The sequence below is a fragment of the Centruroides sculpturatus genome, unplaced genomic scaffold (assembly GCF_000671375.1).
Source record: "Centruroides sculpturatus isolate CEXI.00-Female unplaced genomic scaffold, Cexi_2.0 scaffold2170, whole genome shotgun sequence".
Classification (NCBI taxonomy): domain Eukaryota; kingdom Metazoa; phylum Arthropoda; class Arachnida; order Scorpiones; family Buthidae; genus Centruroides; species Centruroides sculpturatus.
Window position 1 is genome coordinate 21,015 of NW_019386548.1, and position 20,366 is coordinate 41,380.

The 20,366-nt window shown below is 30.4% G+C and overlaps 1 protein-coding gene across 5 annotated transcripts in view; it reads right to left on the reverse strand.

The window, feature by feature from the left end:
- The window catches only part of LOC111615271 (bestrophin-2-like), a 39,332-nt gene that overhangs the window by 17,076 nt on the left and 1,890 nt on the right, over positions 1 to 20,366 (reverse strand). For 4 of the 5 annotated variants that reach the window (XM_023356683.1, XM_023356682.1, XM_023356685.1 and 1 more), the window contains exons 2-13: positions 10,593 to 10,700; positions 8,475 to 8,585; positions 5,857 to 6,028; positions 5,661 to 5,790; positions 5,419 to 5,573; positions 5,060 to 5,137; positions 4,804 to 4,956; positions 2,361 to 2,441; positions 2,132 to 2,283; positions 1,614 to 1,686; positions 1,360 to 1,537; positions 1,076 to 1,221 (exon numbers count right to left, since the gene is read on the reverse strand). In XM_023356683.1, coding sequence (XP_023212451.1) covers positions 1,076 to 1,221; positions 1,360 to 1,537; positions 1,614 to 1,686; positions 2,132 to 2,283; positions 2,361 to 2,441; positions 4,804 to 4,956; positions 5,060 to 5,137; positions 5,419 to 5,573; positions 5,661 to 5,790; positions 5,857 to 6,028; positions 8,475 to 8,585; positions 10,593 to 10,663 — 1,500 coding nt within the window. In that variant the 5' untranslated portion in view covers positions 10,664 to 10,700. Of the gene's footprint in view, positions 1 to 1,075; positions 1,222 to 1,359; positions 1,538 to 1,613; positions 1,687 to 2,131; positions 2,284 to 2,360; positions 2,442 to 4,803; positions 4,957 to 5,059; positions 5,138 to 5,418; positions 5,574 to 5,660; positions 5,791 to 5,856; positions 6,029 to 8,474; positions 8,586 to 10,592; positions 10,701 to 15,757; positions 15,780 to 20,366 lie in introns of those variants that run through there. The other variant, XM_023356684.1, reaches the window with a different exon arrangement.

Genomic DNA, 20,366 nt, shown 5'->3' on the forward strand with positions numbered 1-20,366 from the left:
AGACAGCGATTAGAAACAAGTTATTTGACCTATTTTCTAGACTCACTCGACAGCAGGTTTAGAGGGCTTTTCAATTCGAGTGGTAGCTTTGTTTGTGGAAAAGTTTAGATAAAAACAGACATCGTTTCTTTGATAAATGTTGTAAACGGTACGAATCGACAAAATTACTCATTAATTAATTAACTGCTCGGAACAAAAACAACAAAATGAAATACTTTAAATTTGTTTTAAATGTTCCAATTTCGATATTCAAATGGGTGAAGACTTAAAACTACAATTAAATCAGATGCATTTATTTACAATTTGAGTATCGTGTCGGTTATAAAACGTTAATGCATTTCGGGGTCGTTGTACTGTTAAACAAACGAGACAATTTTAATAATTACAGAAATCTGTTTATAGATATAAAAATGTAATATTAATAATAAAATATTTAAAATTATTCATTTCGACAGTAATAAGATGTCGAAATAATTCCTTAAAATTCTATTCCGAAGACGAATTTCGAATTCGGTATAAATTTTCTAAATATGGATTTGTTCATATTTTAAATCGTATTGGCAACGAAATTAAATAACGAAATAGAAAAGGATTGTCATTAATTGCCGAACAATGATTTTGACGGCCTTAAGCTTTCGGAATATAGCTGACGACCATTTCTGACGTCACGAAGAAATAATCCGATTGGCCGAACAACTCCTAAAACAGGGGAGAAATAGCAAAGTAAGTAAGAGCCAATGTAAACGTCGTTTAATGTAAACTCTGTCTCTGCAATCGGCCGCCAGTGTTCATGGAATGGAACTGCTTAGCCACTGGTGAGCTAAATATTAAGCAATTTGGGCTACAGGTAGGTTGTTAAGTGTTCATCTTGCATTAAGTTTAATATTTAATTCAATTCAAAATTAATTAATTACTAAATTTATTACAAACAGACACTTATCACCTACTTTTAGTCCAAACTGCATAATAGCTATATTATTAATTAGCCAAGTTCTAGCCAAGAAAGTTAATCCAGGGTTATTTAATTATTAGAATAATTCAAACTTAATTATCGTCGTATGGTAACAATACTTACATTAAAATCACGGGTACTTTCTCTGAAATATGTTGGGGAGGGTGGATTCGAAAGGTTAGTTCCTTGAGATATATTACTATCTCTGGAAATTGATTTAGTTAATCTCCGTGATTTATCTTGACAACTCTGGAGAGAAGCATTACTACCTATAGAATAAATTAAAGCCGTAATATAATTATCCATTAAGAATTTTATCATAAATTCCACAAAATAAAATAAAATAAAATAGAAAAAATATTAATTATTCCAGAAATTTTATAGAGCTTAAGAAATATATACTATACCTATACTTTCTTTAGTGAATAGTTTATGTAGCATAGATAATATATTTTTCTTTTGTTGAGAATGAGGATGATATGGCCCTGCCAGACCTGAAATACTACTCTGCATGCTTCCAGATAATCTTTGAGATAATAAATGGCTTTGCGTTGTATTCATGGGCATTGTGCAAGTATCAGTAACCTGAATAGAAGAATCCCACATGAAATGATTGCTGGTTCAAAATTAAATAGGAAAATTGACAGAAAACTTGACGTACCTCGACATAGGGTTCGTCGGGAGTCTCTTCTAACGGTTCCATAGGAACAAATTCAGCCAATTTTTCTGGAACCCTAAATAATAATCGAAAATTAACACACATATTATTTATGAATCTGTTTAATTCATTCTAGTTTACTTGGTTTTAAGAGCTCTAATAAACAAAGAATGTGATAAAGACAAACTGTTGAATGTTTTATGTGAATGTAAAAATGGTGTAAGTGTAATAATTATAAACAAAGAAAAATTAATAAATTATATATCTTCTAATACTGTTATTAAATATAAAGAGATATATTTAATTTACAAATTAGCAATGCCATTGTGTTTACAACACTATTCTGTTTTAATAAAAAATTTAGATTATATTTCTTCATATATCAGAAAAGTTTACAGATTTTTACTCTCAAAACTCATCAATAGTATTTTAAAAAGAGCAAATTTCAGCTTAATGTAATTTTGTATTGTTACTAAGAATTAATTAAAACTGAGAGAATAAATAAAAACAGAACAACTTACGTTACAGCAGCAGCCGAACCCTGTGGGGGTCCTGTGTGGAACGGCATCGCGGCAGCAGTATACGGCAATTCAGTCATGATTTCATCCCAGTACTGATCTTTAATCAATTCAGGATGTTCTTGGTGCATTTCGTCTACAATTAGATACGAAACCTGAAAAAAAACCTTTATTGTCACATACAAGGAATTGCTGTATATGCAACCATCCACTAGAATTATAAAATTCTGACCTGTATATCACGATCGATGACCCAGTTAACTTCAAAATCGTCATCGTCTTCACCAAACGGATTAACAAGTGTTTCGGCAACCTATTGAGATATAAAACTAATTTGTACAGTTGAAGTTCTCTTAAAAAAGTTAAAAATATAATTAAAAATATAAATATTCATGAAACAAAAATTAGAATTAATATTTTTTAACTAATGTATGTAAGTATAGTTCCAATAAAACAAGTACAGAAATTTGAATTTCTATGCACCCATTCATAAAACAATCAAACAAAACTAACAGTAAGTTAGTTATCAATTATTTTTAAAAATAATAATTAAAAATTTAATATCAGATGAGATATGTATTATGTTTCGTAGATCTTAGCCAGACTCTTTTGGTGTGCAATCAGGGCCATCGAGAACTTGTATGGGAACTGAGTAGAATGGGTGTCTTCTGCCTCTTAGCAGAAAAAAAAATGAAATATGTGAAATGTTTCTTTATTAATAAAAAGTAATCTTAAAGATTTTATTTTCTGTTGGTAAAAATAACATTAATTTTACAGCAATAGAACCACTATGGGTCCCAAAGTTTTCTCTGGAACTGGAAAAAACTCCAGCTTCCCCATCTCGATGGTCCCATGCAAAGTAATAAGGATGAGTTTTTGTTAATACACAAAGGATGTAGATTATAAACACTTAACAGGATATAAAGCATGTCTTGGTTAAAGGTTTATATTCTGATTAAGTGTTCGAGCCCCAATTAATAATGTGCAGCTCCTGGTCAAAATTCACAAAACAACCTATACCACTTCAGAAATAAATGGTAGATAAATCAATGAACAGGTAATACCAGTGTAAATCTTAAAGATAATAAAAATTGAAATTAAAATTCTTGACTTTCTAACTTCCTCTAAAGATGCAAATATTAATGTGTAAAATGCACGTCCGTCTGAAAAAATGAGATTTTAAACAAATGATCTTCAATCACCTATAATTATCATTACTGAATATTAAGCAAAGTTCATTAGGCAAGATGTAGGCAAATAAAAATTGACTAATTAAAAAGTATTTGGAGTAACATTCATTTCAGGATATTTATGTTCATTTTTGAATTTCTTTTCATGTAGTTTTTGATTCATGTTACAGCTTTATCCTCAATGATGGATTGAAGAAGTCCAAAATTAATTATTATTTCATTTTTGTTGGTGTGTTAGTTACTGTTCTAAATAGTTTGAATCATGTTTGATTTATTGGCTTTGATTCAATTGTTGGGAACAATCCATTCGACATTGAAAATATTTTTATATTTCACTTGATGTGTAACAATTATAGATTTAAGTCCCACTTGATTTGAGTTGTCATTTCTATAAATACATTTATTTATTAAAATTATTAATTGTTAAATTTAATGTTAGTTAATGTAACAATTTGCTATAAATCTCTTCTAATTAATAAGTTTAACTTTATTATAAGAACAAATAATAAATATGGGATGTTGATAACTACGTTTTACTTATATTTTTTTGTATAACAAAGTTCCAAGGATAAATTTGTTCATTAAATTGATTAAATCAAACTTATTTGTATGGTCAAAAGTTTGATTTGATATATTTTTTTTTTGTTTATTAGTTTTATCTGTGACTATAGATTTATTTTAAAATTTCAGACCTAACACAAAACTAAAAATATACAACTAAATAATAATAAACTGTGATTTATTCAGTTTAAAGTTAAAAATTTATAATAAGTTTCAGAGCATGTCTAATGGAGATAATTTTTTGTCTTGTTCTTTACATAATATATATATTATTGTTCTTCCTTTGATTATTTAGTAGAACAATCTGGAACAAAAAAGCCATTCATTATAGTCACAGATGAATAATATGTAGGAAAAAAGCATGCTTTTCCATAAGAGATGTGGTACATTGGATTACTTTGGGTTACAGAGCAGACAACAGCATAAAACTAAAGCCAAGGGTTTTAAAATATGTTTAATCTGAATAATAAAGGGTTTTTGAAAAATGTTTAATCTGAATAAAATACTGACTCCTAATATCATTACATTAATTTTATAATGATATGTGTAGTGTTATAGTGTTTACAGCTGGCTAGTGTCAGATTCTGTAAACACGACCTCATACAATATCAAATATTGTGTTACCTATATAAAAGGAGTCTCATAGCAGTTCATGTTATATAATATACAGATTCATATGCTAATTTGATGATAATTAGTATAATAGAAGAATAAAAGAAACCAATCTTTTTGTTAATTTTTGCAGCACGAATGACTTATTTCCTTAGTACTTTCACTACTTTTGTAAAATGTTTTAATATATCTGAAAATTCTTACTTAAATAACATTTGATATATAATATTTACTCTGTATAAATATTTTGTGAATAGATTTGGAAAACTACTTAAGAAAATTAGAAAAATTGTCTTAAAATACTTCACTCACCTTAAGCCAACCCATATAAAAAAAGAACTGCAAAAAGTTAAAGACTGGCACATATAAATCTACTTGATGACCTTGATAACCTTGTGCAGGATCAAGATATTGTTGCCCCATTAAGGAAGCCAGAAAAAAAGTATAAACTACTAATGTAACAACCTAAAAAACAATTTAAATTTCTTTTAAATTAAAATTTTTGTCCATTAAGATATTTAATAGATTGAATGATCATTATAACATCAGAACAGATTTTTAAACGTACCTGCGTATATACAAGAGGTATACTGATCCAATCATAATTCAGCAACCCACCACAGAGTGCGCGATAATTTGCTATTGCCTGCAAAATTTAAAATTTTATTTTAAAATGTATGTATCAAAATTTAAAATTTTATTTTAAAATGTATGTATCAACGAGCAATTAAAATATTAAAAATCCATATCAAAATATAATTTAATATATACAATTTGTACTGATTTAACATCTAAAATCAAATCAGAATCATATTTTAAAAAGCTTTAGACAAAGTTTCTTGTGTTGTGTGACTAATCTATGTATAAAAATAGTGGAGAAAATTGAAGTATAAGAAAAAATAAAAAGAAAAATTTTTGCAAACTTACATCAACAACAGTGTTGAGTGCAAAATCGTCTCTGATTCTTCCCTCTTTCCTCGCCCGAGCGGCAATGCTTGATGCCCATACCAAAGGCATCCAATAAGTAGAATGATGCGTTTTCATTTGCTCTATAATTTTCTTTTCATTTGCTAAAAGTATTCCTAAAAATCAAATATGATTAATTTTATGTAAAAATTTGATATAAAAATATTAGATTGTAATTGAGACGAAGTTGGAAAGCAACGGACCTGCCTCCACCAGATGATCCAAGGTTGGAAATCGCTTCTTGACGCACGGACTAATGGACGTCATTGTAAATATCAACGCCAGGTTCACATAACGCATTATGGTTCTCCTCATTAGTCTTCCTCTTTCATCCTGGATGGAAAAAGAAAGAAGAGATGACTTCGAAATTGACAAGACATTTTGCAAGTTGTTCCCTACCTGTCCATGTAGAAAGGCACTGACAAAAAAAGCCAAAGAATCTGGCCAAGGTATACTCATAAAAGAATCCCACCATCTCTTTACAACAAGCGATACGTAAAATCCCAAAACGAACGAAACCGGAATGAAATCTGCATAAGTGTTGCAATAAATAGCCACTTTTTCAAAATACCTGTAAAATAAAGTAGCAGTTATTACTTAATTATGAAAACTAGTTATAGAATGACAAATTTAATAAATTATAGAATGAATTCCACAAAGCAACCAACTCAAAGTCAGAGGCACTGAGTTAATTGTTTCGACAATTAAACCATGCCTCTAACAGTCATCAGGAAGAATAGGAGAGACCCTCAACCTCATATATAAACTTAATCTCACCTTATTATATAACTATATAATAAGGTGAGATTAATATAATTATATTATATATAACTGTTGGACAAACGAATCTGATATTAAACATCTCTAAAAAAGATTATTTACATCATAAATGTGAGGTCACACACTAATAAATTTAGTTTCACCTATAGAGATTTTTATTAAGAACCTAAGTATTTTTGACCTCAAACTTTCACAATTGCTTAGATTACAGGTCAAACAAACTGTCAAAGAATACAAATGTCGTTGTCAATCTGCATTAATAAGATGATGGCCATATCTGAACAACAACAAAAGAAATACAAAAATAAAAGATCAAAATATGAGTAATACTAACAAAACAACATTATCTATTAGTGGAATAATGCTTTTTAATAACATCACTGGAAATTTTAGACACAGACAATTGAGGATTTTGCTTAGGATCTTACACTTTAACAGGCTTCATGTGTGCATTAATGTATGCTTGTCAATATTTAACATTGGTCGATACTTAGAATCTGGCAATAGCCTGGACTCGAGACCTCATACAAAATGCAGCATCATGCAATTTATATAAAAGAGCATCACATTTGTTTGTGTTCGTCTAGAGCCTGGCAATTTTAAAACCTGCACTGAATAACACTGTTAAAATTCTATTTAAAATAACATAAATCAAAATATATTTATTTAAATACTAGCTTACCCGTCGCGCATTGCTGCGATCTCAGAAGAGATGAAATTCAAGCAAACTCGTTATAATAAAATTAAATTTTCATTTTATCATTTTTATTGAAATATATTATTATTATTCGTTTTCATCNCACAATGTTGCCATTGAGAACATATCACACAGGAAACACTTTCAGAGGAAAAAGGTTGTTTTATTGATGTGAATGGATATGCATTTTGGGCTTAACGCCCCTCTTCAGTTGTATTATTACATACAAGGTCTGTTCAAAAAGTATCGGACCTTTGGTCGGCAAAAATAAATTTATTGAAAAATATAAAAACAATTCAAAATTAAATTATACTTCAGAACTTAATTTAGTATCAAAAACGTAAAATATTTGAGGTAGCCCAAGACATAGCCAAAGATTGCAGCGCCACAGCACTAGCAAAAATTTAAATTTGCCAACTGGAATTCTTTCGGATAACCGACTTTCGGATAAACGACGCTCTACTGTATTCATTGGTGCTTTTTGGAGTGCTTCTAAAAACAATCTTCCTCTAGTTGAGCCTTTCGAGTATAGTTAACTTTTGCGTGCAATGTGTACATGTTATGGGAAGATGCACCATTCATATTTGATAAAATAATTATTTTAATAATAATAATAATTTCCAATAAATACCAGAAGTGCACATTATTTCTTCAAGTACAGTCGACCCCCCTATAACGCGCATTCCTATAATGACAATTCCTATAACGTAGCGAAAAAATTGTAGCAACATTCGTATAAAGTACCTCCTATAACGTCGTTTCACGACAAGATTGATAGAATCTGGACCAATAGTNCGTACTATGCCACAAACCTTCGCCGGAGTATATTAAACAACTTCCCAAAGTTTCATGGCAATCGGATAAACGGTGTGGTAATGCATGAAGGACATAGGACACACAGACACACAGACACACAGACACACAGACAGACATACATTCATTTTTATATATATAGATAATCTGAACTTTCTATTTAATTTCAATCAACTGATATTGATAATTAGTGCTTCGCTCTAACTTCAAACTTACAAATTTACTTAATTAACCAAATATTTGTAATTTAAACCCAATTTGATCTATTCAACTCCACAAACAAGTTATAAAATGCCAGTATCATAACTACGCATTTGCACAGATATTATTTTTTGCTTCATTTGTCTTCTTTTTGAAAAAAATAAATACACAGAAATGGTTGGTTACTTTTAAAATTTAACCAAAAACATTACGGAATCAGCCCAATGGTGGCAAAACTGAAAATTTGAAAATGAAAATATAATACCAATTGTATTTTTGATACCCCATTTTGGGGTTTCCTTTGTCCTGGACCACATGTATACTGCAAAATACTCAAATGCTATAAAATTAAAGAGTCCTTTTGTATTTTAATAAAAAAATAAAGATCGGAACAGGTAAAGTAAGTAAATGTTCAATAAATCCAAGAAAATTGATTCTCAAATGAATCAATTTCAATCAATGATAGCATCGTCACCAATTAATACATTTGCTAAAAGAATTTTTAATAATAAATTAAGCAACTAACCTTTTGTGAGGATTTGTTAACACAAATCTGTAAATGGCACTACAGCTGTAATAGAGTGCGAGGTAGAGTGTCAGTTCAGGCCATAGTAACTTGTAGATGCTGCCTCGCCAACTAACACAAAATAGAACTTCAATGATAATTTTAAATTACAAGGGAATTTTATACTATGACATACTTCTATTTTAAATTAATTTTTTCAAAATTTACATTATTATACAGATAATAATGACAATATATTATTAAATTTGGTTATTATTTTTCATTGCATGTTTTTGTTTTAAAATAACAGTATAAACATCCATTAACTATTATTATTAAATTAAAGCCAGATGACTGCTGGATTATATCAGACTATATTAATGCTAATATTAATAATTAAAGGTTAAGTAAGGCCTAGATGTAATCATTAGGTGCTATTTCTTGATAAATTTAATAATTAATTTAAAAGATTCTGGAAGAAAAGAATTTGTCCAAAGTGGGACTTGAAACCTGCAACTCCTGCATAATGTGCAGTTCTATTGCCAGTTATGCTATCTAGACCTCTATCCAATCCTCACCTTGAGTAACCAATGAGATTGTATCTAAATTAATAGTTCTGAAAACAAAGATCAAATGGATGTCTGAGCACATACAGAAAATATGTGAGTCTATTTAGATAAGCATACAAGTTTTTGAAGAGAGCATCGACGTGTAACCTCCAGTAATATGAAGATTGGACAATCTCTTTCGTACAAAACCCCTTAACAGTAAAAAATACACTTTTATTTGCTTGTAACAAAATAAATTTCTATCCATTCTTATGTTTAACTTATAAAAACTTCCATTTGGTTATTACAGCAGTTGTAAAACAAACATTAATTAAATGGTTTTTTTAAATTGTAGTTATCACAAAGTATACAGCTTTTTAAAAGAGATGGGGAGAGGCTTTTAGCAGCTGCATTTGAATTCCGAAGGTGGATCAGGCTAAACAACGGAAACATCTACTTTTGTAGATCTTTATAGTTCCTGCTGGATATTGATTTTAAGTGTAGTGCTTAATTACACATACCAACAAGTATGTGACGTATACTAATCAATAGAGCAACCATTCAAGTTTCATCTACTGTCTACAATGTCTTTTTGTCTATTGCCTCTAGGAAGGGTTGTAAATGAAAATGGCAACCTCCCAATAGAGAAGGCATTTTGTTCTGCATGTCCACAAATTCAAAGTTAGTCATCACTGTGTAACGTGAATGTTTACCTTACATGGTGGATCACTTTGAAATTGTCTGTGAAACTCGCATTGCACACTGATGACCAATTCCAAATTTGCAGACTGCAGAACATGAAATGCCTTCTCTGTTGAAAAGTCACCATTTTTGTTTTCAGCACTTGCTAGGAGCAGGTGAACAAAAAGACATTTGAATGAAGATAGTAGATGAAACTCAGTTACTTAAATGATCAGTGTACAATGCATTCTTCTTGGGTAATAATTAACATAATTACAGTAATTTAAAATGGCAAAATTATTTTTGGAAGATCCTGTATATATTTGTGGTTATTTTTTACTTCCATTTACCTATATATAACACTGCTCTTTTGATCACCACATGCAATAATAAATTTGGATAAGCAAGTGCATGCAATATTATATTTCATAATATGAAGCATTACAAACCTTTTAGCAAATAAATAACAGTGTTCTTTCAAAAAAGATCAGCTCAATCGAATGTAAATTGGTTTGCCCATTTTTTCACCTGAAGAAGAACCAAAGGTTCGAAAACATTAGTGAAAGACGTAAAAGTTGAATTAAGCACCGTTTTTGGTTTATGTTGGAAGTACAAATAACAGTGTTTTTTGTACTCAATCCCAATCCAATTTTGATAATTATAAATAAATTATGTACAACCATCTATCATAAATTAATTCTTATTGCTGAAAGGCATTAAAATATCACAGTACCATGCTAAAGTTTAGTATATGTTATTTGATTAAATTATAATGAATTTAAATGTATTCTAGTTATGTGATATTATATTCAATTTATTTATGTTCTCAAAAAAGAAAATCTGTTTTATTTATTGATTTAATTACACCAGATGCAAATAAAAACTTTCATAAACTGTAGCTTTGACTCACCGAAATAATAATTTCCAAAAGCAACCAAAACCTCTGCTAGTGGCAACTTCTGCCGTGTAAGTAACGGTCATGACGATCAACTAAACTGCAAAATCGCCATCATCTAACCTGCAACAAATATGAAATTTTAATGTATTACAATACAATCTTTGTCATTTTATTTAATAAATTTTTTAAAAATGTACTTGTCAAATACAGAAATCAATAAAAATAATTATTTAAATTTTATACAAACTTATAATTTATTGCAATGGTATACTTCTTCACTTTCTTTGTATAAGGAGTCAACACAAATCAGAGAAAAATCAAAAGATAATGATACAATAACCACAAAAACTACAACGCTTGCACTCGACTACAAAATCTACAAGTAGAATTGACTCGCTTGTTCTAAAAGTAAAATTTGCAAGTCAAAGTATCACATATACTGACATATAAGACAAGGCTTTCACATGTGCTGCTCTTATTGGTCATATAAGACAACCCTCCCAACTTCTATATCTACAGATCGAAAACAAAATTGAGGAAATTCAAAAAAAAATTTGTATTATCAACAACAAATTAAAAGAAAGCAATTGATTCATTCCTGACAAGAAAATATTAAACCTTGGTTACGTCCGGTAAGTCTAGTAGTCGCTTGCCAGCCGATTTACTCACTACGTTCAAACTTGCTTGATGTAATTACTTCCGCTAGTAAACTTGCTCAATGTAATTTTGGCTATACTGTGAATCACAAAATATATAATTCCTTGCACTTTCTAATATGATTTCTTTACAATGTACAAAAATGCAACAAAAATATAATATCAACAGGGCAATAATATATTAACAATAATTTCCCTCGTCTCTTGTTTTTTTTTTACATATTTTTCCTGTGAAATCGATGTTTTATTCATATCATCCTCAGTTAACTTATGCTTTGACATATTAATGAGACCGTAACCATCGGCTAAATACATATGAAAGCAGCATCGAAGAATGCAGTCATTTTACATCATCTTGTGTCCACAAAATTAAAAAAACAGAAAAGAAACTGAAAGAAGCAGAATTAAAAAGTCATTAAAACATACAAACAAGACAACAAAAAGCGGCAACTGCTTGCTTACATGTTTCAAAACACCTCTCATAAGTGGTGGCAAATTCGATCAATTTCTCGACTTTGTAGCGTTTCATTTATTTTCCATATATATCAATTGAATGTAGATTAAATGAAGATCAAATTATAACTTCATTGATTGTAATCTTCATTTGTCATTTCTCTCTCAACAGATCATTTCTAGAATGCGTGACTTTGATTATCTTTTATTGTCATAAGAACTGTTAACAATGAATTACTAGCATGTAAACAGATCATTCATAATATCACAATTATTTTCATTCTGAAAATATTTCCTGGAATAAGTATTATAGTGACACTTGTGACATAAATTGGCCTTCTGAAATTCTTGCAAGAATAATTGGAACAGTGATGTCTTTAAAATGGAAAATTGGAATGAAATACCTGTCATATTGGTTAAAATCAACAAATGTAAGGGCAAACCCTGAATTATCTTGATTTTTGAATGAGAACTCAAGGTATTTCTATGAAAAATTCACAGCAAATTAATACTATATTAAATGTAAATCATAATGGCCAGTTAAACGAGACGACAAAGATATAAGTCTATCTTAAAAATTTTTGTTGTAAATTCTAAAAATTAATAAAATAATTTCTAGATTAAAACCAAATAAAACTACTTTCTCTTATCCGACTTAGAGTGATTTATTTTAGTAGACAAACAAATAACATAGAAATACTAAACTTTAATTATCAATAACTTAACATTTACAAAATTCATCACAACATTTTTATGAATTTTTAACTGATCCCATTGTTTTAAATTTTGTGAATATATATAAGTATCATTCTGAAGATTTAGGCTTAAATCTGGGTCAAAACCTCAAATTTTCATAAGAGATTCAATCCAGATGCATCCATCCTTCACTACAAACTCCCTTCATTGAGTTCTTGCTGCATCTGTAACAAGCATTAAAAAAAATCAAAAGAAACCCTCCTAAATCATATGCATTTTAATATACAAGGATCATCAAAGAACTCTGTTCAGATTCTGATGATACTTACTTATATTATAGAATGTCAAAAATTAATACAGATGCATTTTTCTGTTGACAGAAAAACACTTTTAGGAGTGAAATCAGCTCTCAAAATCAGGCTTGACAAGCAACAATTTACATGTAGGGTTGTAGGAGTGTTCTGTCGGCACCTGTTTGTCTTTAGCATCCATCCAACACAAACAAGACATTCCATCAAGGGGTGGCTTCCTAGCTATTTGGTTGGTTGGCAGCAGTGCCCACAGACTATAAGAAAGGATATCATATGTATATATAGATATATATAGATATATATGCAGTTATCTTTTGATTAATACAGATAACTAATTCCTTGATGCTACCGTGTATATCTAAATTGCATTTATCAAATACAGTGGTATCTCGGTACTTGACCAAACAATCAGGAACCTCGAGAACAAATTTTCAGTTGTTAACGAATATTTTTATTTTAATTTTGTCATCAGTAAAATAAAAGGTTTTCTGCGATAAAAATGAGTAAAGATTTCATTGAGTAGATAATATGAAACCTTAAAGCTCCCCTGGAGATTTAGAAAAGGGCAACTCGATAGCAAAGAGGAGCAGGTACTCCAATATACTTTAGCAAATGGTTTTGCCGAATAAGCTGTAAATATCACGATACCCCAACACTTTGCATTGAGTTACTCTATCATATTGCTACTCAAACTTGGGACTAAGTATACAGGTTTCTCAAGTGTGTACTGTCAACTTGGGTGACTTTAATAAAATTTAACCGATTAAAATAAAATATGCATAACTTTCTGAATAAAACATGTTTGACCAAACTCATATTTCATTACAAATCTTTAAACTAGGACTGTATTAAAGGTGATGCTCTCAAAGTGCATACATGAGCTGAGTACAAACAACTTATTTAGCATTAAGAAAAGCTTTGAAAAATTCCTCACAAAATGCAATTTCTAATATTTGAAATGAAGGAGTGTCAATTCGAGAAGCATTGGTCACATATAGTATACACATAGAACCCTATACAATAAAATTTGTGGTAAACATACAGGAAAAGTAAGATGCAATACAGTTTCAATAGAATGTGATTCTTCCCTCCTGTTATTTCCAATTCAAGCACCGGCAACTATCTGAACTAAAAAGCCAGTACAGTATAGATATTGTAAGAATCTGTTCAATTTGTGTGATAGGTCAGCATGATTTTTATGCTGTGATATCCCATTGCATAGTAAAGCACATATCATTCCCACTACCAATGTATTCATTTTCATTTGCTCAAATTTTGTGATATCTAAAGTTCCAAGAGTTTGTTTAAACTCTGTAATAGAAATGCCATACTATAAATTTTTGTTTCATATATACTATATGCAAGAAAGAAATTACATTAAATTGGCTTCATGTTTGGTATTTGCCAAATGCCAAACATTCGGCCAATATGGAGAAGCATGGATGATTTACTCGTGACTAGTATTTGATATTTGCCATGTCTCATTCCTCGTAGATATTGTGGTTGTACACCACATTTTTATAAAGTAATTTTATATATAAATATATTTGTATATTTCATTTCCCATTCTTTCTCTGTCCTTTGTTCTCTTGTACTCTCCCTTCTGGAAACTTCTCTCTGTGGGTGGCAACTACTGGTTGGAAAGACAAAAGGAGCAGGTTAGCTCAGAGGTGCTAAAAGGAAGATAGCGGGGTCACTTTTGGCGGAGACGTCGAGCCGAGAGGACGTTTTTCGTGGAAAGGGTCAAGTCGATCTTGCATCGCCAAGAAGAGAGCAAGAGCGAGTAGGTGAAGAGAAGAATCATCGAAGTACGCTAACGTGAGAACCCCTCCAGAAGCTTACCGGGAAACCCGAAGTGAAAAAGGAAAAGTTCGAACTCTACGATCATCAGACTTCATGTCGTCCAGCAGAGAGATCTACGTTGCAACTTCGAACATAAAGTTACTAGCTAAGTTGGGTACCCATTCAAATTCAGTTCTATCCTATCAAATACTCCTTCTATCCTTCCCTATAGAATAAGTAGTTCCTAGATAATTAGTTGTAAGATCGTCGTGCTTAATTTTGTAATGCCGCATATTTTGTAAAGCCGTTCCTTTGTTGCAAGAATTCGGGTTAACATTCCTGTTCGAGTTAATAATCTAGACATTTTGTTCAAGGAGTTGTCAGTATCCAAATGAAATCCTGTAAACTTATTGAATACTGGTGAAAAATTAAAGAATTTCCTTTGTCTTATCGTATCTCTTTGAGAGACTCATTTTTCACCACATGCATATACCACAGTATATTGTGCCAAATCAAAGAGAACAAATAGGCAATTATTTGGCAATTGGCTGATACCAAGTATGTAGAGCTAGATCAAAAGGTTTAGATCATTGCATCAACTCTGAAAAGTGATTAAATTTAAAATATTTCCATTAACTCAATTCAAATAACTTTTCTTGGAGCAGAAAGATATTCTATATGCCCATTGTCAGAGATGCCACAACACTAGTAACAATCCAATACCTCCTCCCAATTTTTACTTTTCTCTTTGACTCGAATGTCATAAACATAGCTAGAGTTTAAGGACAGTAGTTTCCTAATAAAATTTTGCTTCAAGATAAGCAGTTTGAGTTAAATCTATGCTTGAGGAGATTTCTTAATTTAATTCTGTTATGTTTCTTCAAATGTAAATCAATTATGAATAAAGTGGACAATGACAAATGTTATTATTTCTACTTTGATAATCACGTTTATGTTTCATTCAATGTTTTGTGCTTAGTTAAAGAAACATTTGGCAAAAACAAGTCTGTCTTAACTTTTCTGATTTTAGGTGAGAAAGGAAGAAAGAAATATGAGAGGAAGATTTAAACATAGAAAAAAGTATGAGAGATCCCCCTATACAGGATCGTCAAATTATGAAACAAAATAGGCATTGACAGATTTCTAGCTTCAAGTGTAAACATAGAAATGTTAAAAATACATGGAATTTAGTAGAACATTTGCCAAATTTTATTAATATTTTGTAGTTACATATACACAACATTTATTACGTTGCAGTGACTGGCAACAAGATACTGACCACAACTCAACTCGAGTGAAGTCAAGTTGAGTTGATTTTTCTCTCTCTTGCTGATGATCTGCAAGCTGTCTCTCTTGTCTTGTGACTCTCTTGTATGTCTTGTATATTCTACGTAATTAGTAGATATGAAATAATACACATCTGGAATTCACCTGAAAAATACATATGACTATTTCACTCTGTTTTCCTATGATGGCAATAACACACTCAGATGAGAACAGATTGATTGGCATGTATTCGAGAGCAGATACTGAGCAGAAGCTTAATACCATAATGCCTAAATATAAAAGAGAAATTACACAAATACAGCATAGCATCAATATATTTTGAACTTTTCATAAATTAAAGGTTGTCTGTTTGTCTTCCAGCATCAATATATGCAGAAACACTTCGCATTACACAATGCATTTGTGTACTGCTCTTCTATATATGTCAATGTTAGCCACACAAAACTAAACTCATTTAAGCATTCTTAAAGCAGATGCATGGGTAGAAAAATTAAGGCAACAATGAACGTTGACAATGGGTTCAACCAATCACCCATTTTTACCAATGAGGTCAAAAGAGATGATTAGTGGTAGCAAATGTATACATTTAATGCCACCTTAACTTTGCTGCCCATATGTATTCACATTTATTCAATAATGTGTCTAATCAGATACAAACAAATATCCATATACAATATGATGCATTACAGATTGTAGGAATAGAAATACCATACTATAAATTTTTGTTTCATACATACCATATGCAAGAAAGAAATTACATTAAATTGGCTTTATGTTTGGTATTTGCCAAATGCCAAACATTTGGCCAATATGGAGAAGCATGGATTAACTGCAATTGATTAACATTGTGTAATGTAGGCAGTTACAACATTGTATACAATCAGAATCCAACATGTCATAATGAAAGTTGTATTACAATGAGACATGCACAACTATCCTCATTACAGATCAGCAGAGACCACCAGAAGAGTAAGAGAAGCATGCACAAAGAAAAGAAAGTGGAACATCGCAGACTCTATAGAACAGAATGGCAACCAATTAAAACTGACTTGCACAATGTACTATGGCAGTTCCCCAAGCTCTATTTGATATCTAATCAGTTCCACACCTTTTAAGATACAACATATTGTACTGCCATAAATAAGTGTATCCAAGGGAACATCAAAACAATAAAACAAGATCCATCTTTTAATGTTTAAAGCATCCATTTACAAGAGATTCAATCTTGGCAGTTTAATTTGATCAATCCTCAAAGGAAAATTCAATACTAAAGGAATGATCAATCACTTAGTGTTGATTTTACTCAAACAACAAGTACAAGTGCAAAATATTAATGTTGTTCCAAATCTGCCATCTTTATCATCCCAAAGAATAATAAAGATAGACTCATTATCAGACTATAACTTGGCTAATTAAACACAGTTATTATGTAATTTAAAGTTAGGCTATTAAGTAACCAGTAAATGACCACTGTACCTTTATATAGTCCAGAAGCTTTATTTCTCTGTAAAACAAATGTTTTCAATATACTCCTAAGATCATTTCAGGCTTGTTTTACTGAGAAATAAAGCTATCAAACTGAATAAACTGTGGTTATTTACTTGTTTCATTGTCCTTTTTCATGAAGTATTTGCAATCCTGTATTAAATTTAATCATTAGAATTCAACAGATAATATTTTTAATCATTCTTAAGTCAGTAAAATTGGCTTTTTGCAGTTTTCTTTGTTCTTTATTAGCATAAAAACAACAACCAACATTTTTATCGTAACAATTGAAAATAATCATATATGATAGAAACATAAGAGCATGATTCTCATCAGCCTGATTTTAATGCAATTGAGATTGTATTAAAATCAAAATAATAAGAACCATGATCTTGTATGTTTTCTCATGTAAGATTATTTTTGCTCATTAAAGTTGTTAATACCAATTCAACCAATATAATACGTAGACAAATAATTGGGGTTACATGATATACATTAAACAACCAATTGACTGCAATGTTACATAAGTTTCTCCATTTGTTGACTGTCTTCTAAAGTGAATTGTCAATTGAAAAAATTTAGAAATTTTCTTTTGAACAAACTCTACGAGTGTCCTCCTTCCTTTTGTCCCTTTATACAACAACAAGAAATAACAAATATTGCAATGGAATCAACCTTTATCTGGAGGCTACTTCACCTTTACCTCAGTATACAATATGTTACAAATCATCCTCTGGTGGCAGCAAAAAACACTTATAAAATTTATACATTTAAAAAATTTAGAATTTATACATTGGTGTACGAAAGGACAAAAGGAAGGACACTCAGAGTTCGTCCAAATGAAATTTTGTAAATTTTTTCAAAATGATTGTCCCGGCAGTAAATTTTATTTTAAATGAATTATCAATTAATAATAAAAAAATAACTTCCAGCTATTATAAATTTAAATTAGAAACTAATCCATTACTACAATCAATCATCTAATTTGTCCAGTTTAAACTTCAACTAAAAATAACACCATTTACATTTAGAGAAACTTTGCACTGACTAATCAATTGAGACTGCAGACAAGGTGCCGTACACGTCACAATTAAATGCTTGTGGACATAAATTTTGACAATGCACCGCACCGACCAAATTTGCATTAGAAAGTATCAGCAGCTCATGTAAAATGAATTAAAGCATTCATTTTCAAGCATTTTTAATGAGAAATTCTCAGAATTTTTATTTTCATATTCACAAATGTCAAAATTAATAAATTTAAAAACATATTTTTTAATGTCCAATATTTAATAAACAATATTATTTTTTAAATAAATAATATTGTTTATTAATTACATATCTAATGATCAAATGATGATAAATAAAATTTTAAATTCTTATATTCAATTTATCAAATATTGAGTTTTTAGAAAGTTTAAAATTTCTTAACGTATAATAAAAGCACATCTTGAGTCTAGAAGTGATTTATCAAAATTTATTATCGGCTTTCTATTGATCCAATGTACATTCTTCAGAAGGATCAATGACTTCTTGCACAATCTTCCCTGAAAAAATATGCAAACTATTTTTAAAATTTTCTACATTTAAGCTTAAAAAAACAAAATGTGAATCAATCTCCGGAAAATACTTTGTATTTTTTTCAAAATATGATAATATATTAAAACAGTTCTCCTATTTGATTTTATAAAACTGATTGTTAACTAAAATCACTTTTCTGAAAACAATTTGCTAACAAAATATAAACATTTTTGGCAATTGAAATCAATATTTATGCAATGCATGTGAATGTAATTTGAAACAGTTTAACAGACTAAATTTTTATGCCACTTCTCCAATAATAAGTCAAATTCTAAAGTACAGTAGAACCTCGAAAACTCGGCCTAATGTGGACCGAAGGGTGGCCGAGTTTGTGAAAATGCCGGGTTATCGGGAATGGGGTTAAAAAAAATAAGTACGAGTGTTTCCTCAGAAAATACTGTACTGTACTTGTATGTACTGTTTACTTGAGAATACAACAGAGAATAAACTGCCCAAATACCCTTAAACAAAGGAAAAGTACGTCCTTTATGAAGGCATAGAGCCACTACATGAAAATGAAAATTAATGAATACACTGTGTACAGTAATTTACCTGATAAGACAGACCTCAGAAAAATACTTTATGAGAGCATTTATACTTTTATAGAGCTGTCTATAGTGAAAATTAATTAACTAAGGATTTTTTTGCCCTGCCAGGGTGTGCCCGAGTTATCCGGAGTGCCGGGTTATCGAGAGCCGAGTTTTCGAGGTTCTACTGTATCACAGCTTAATAAAGATATTACTTGGACTATATGTAGTTATATAACTACATACAGAATTCACAATTACAACAGCAAACATAAAATAGGAATCAACTAAGAACAGGATGAGAACATAAGTTATCATTGTAGGACATTTGCCTTGAACATCCCTAGTTTTAAACTGTTCTTTAAAACCCATTTGTTCAGATACGTGAATAAAATATGTTGAAGAATGTTGTTCAATACTCTGAGTTTCATACTAATATGCTCAAAAGGACCGATGCTGCTGCACGATGACAATCTGGACCTCCACTGCTGTACATTACCACCATGTGGGCAGCAGACACATGCAGTTAATAGCATCTGTGATTTGTGTACTTGGAGCTCTGATATCTGTCACTTTTGTTGCATATACATAATCCTTGAAATGCCCACAACAAAAAAACTTCAAAGAAATGATGTCAAGTGATCGAGCAAAGCATGAAATACGGTCACTGCAGTCTAGAATATTAACATCATATTATTAATACCATTTTTACTATGCATTTGTATTAACCCAAAGTTATTTTGATAAAATAAGTCTATGAATGCCAATATAATGCCACTTGTTTCTACTGTCATGTTATGTTAGCAAAAGTTTACTAAACCATTCTTCAGTACATCAGTGTAGCCAAGACTAATGCATATCGAAACATACCCAAAGATCATGCTTAGGGGCAGACAGCCTCTTAATAAAGGTAACTACCCTGACATTAAGTCTGGAATAGGAATCTACCAAGAACATGCTTATACATTAATTTAGTAAATATTGCACTTAAAAAATACCTGAATTTCT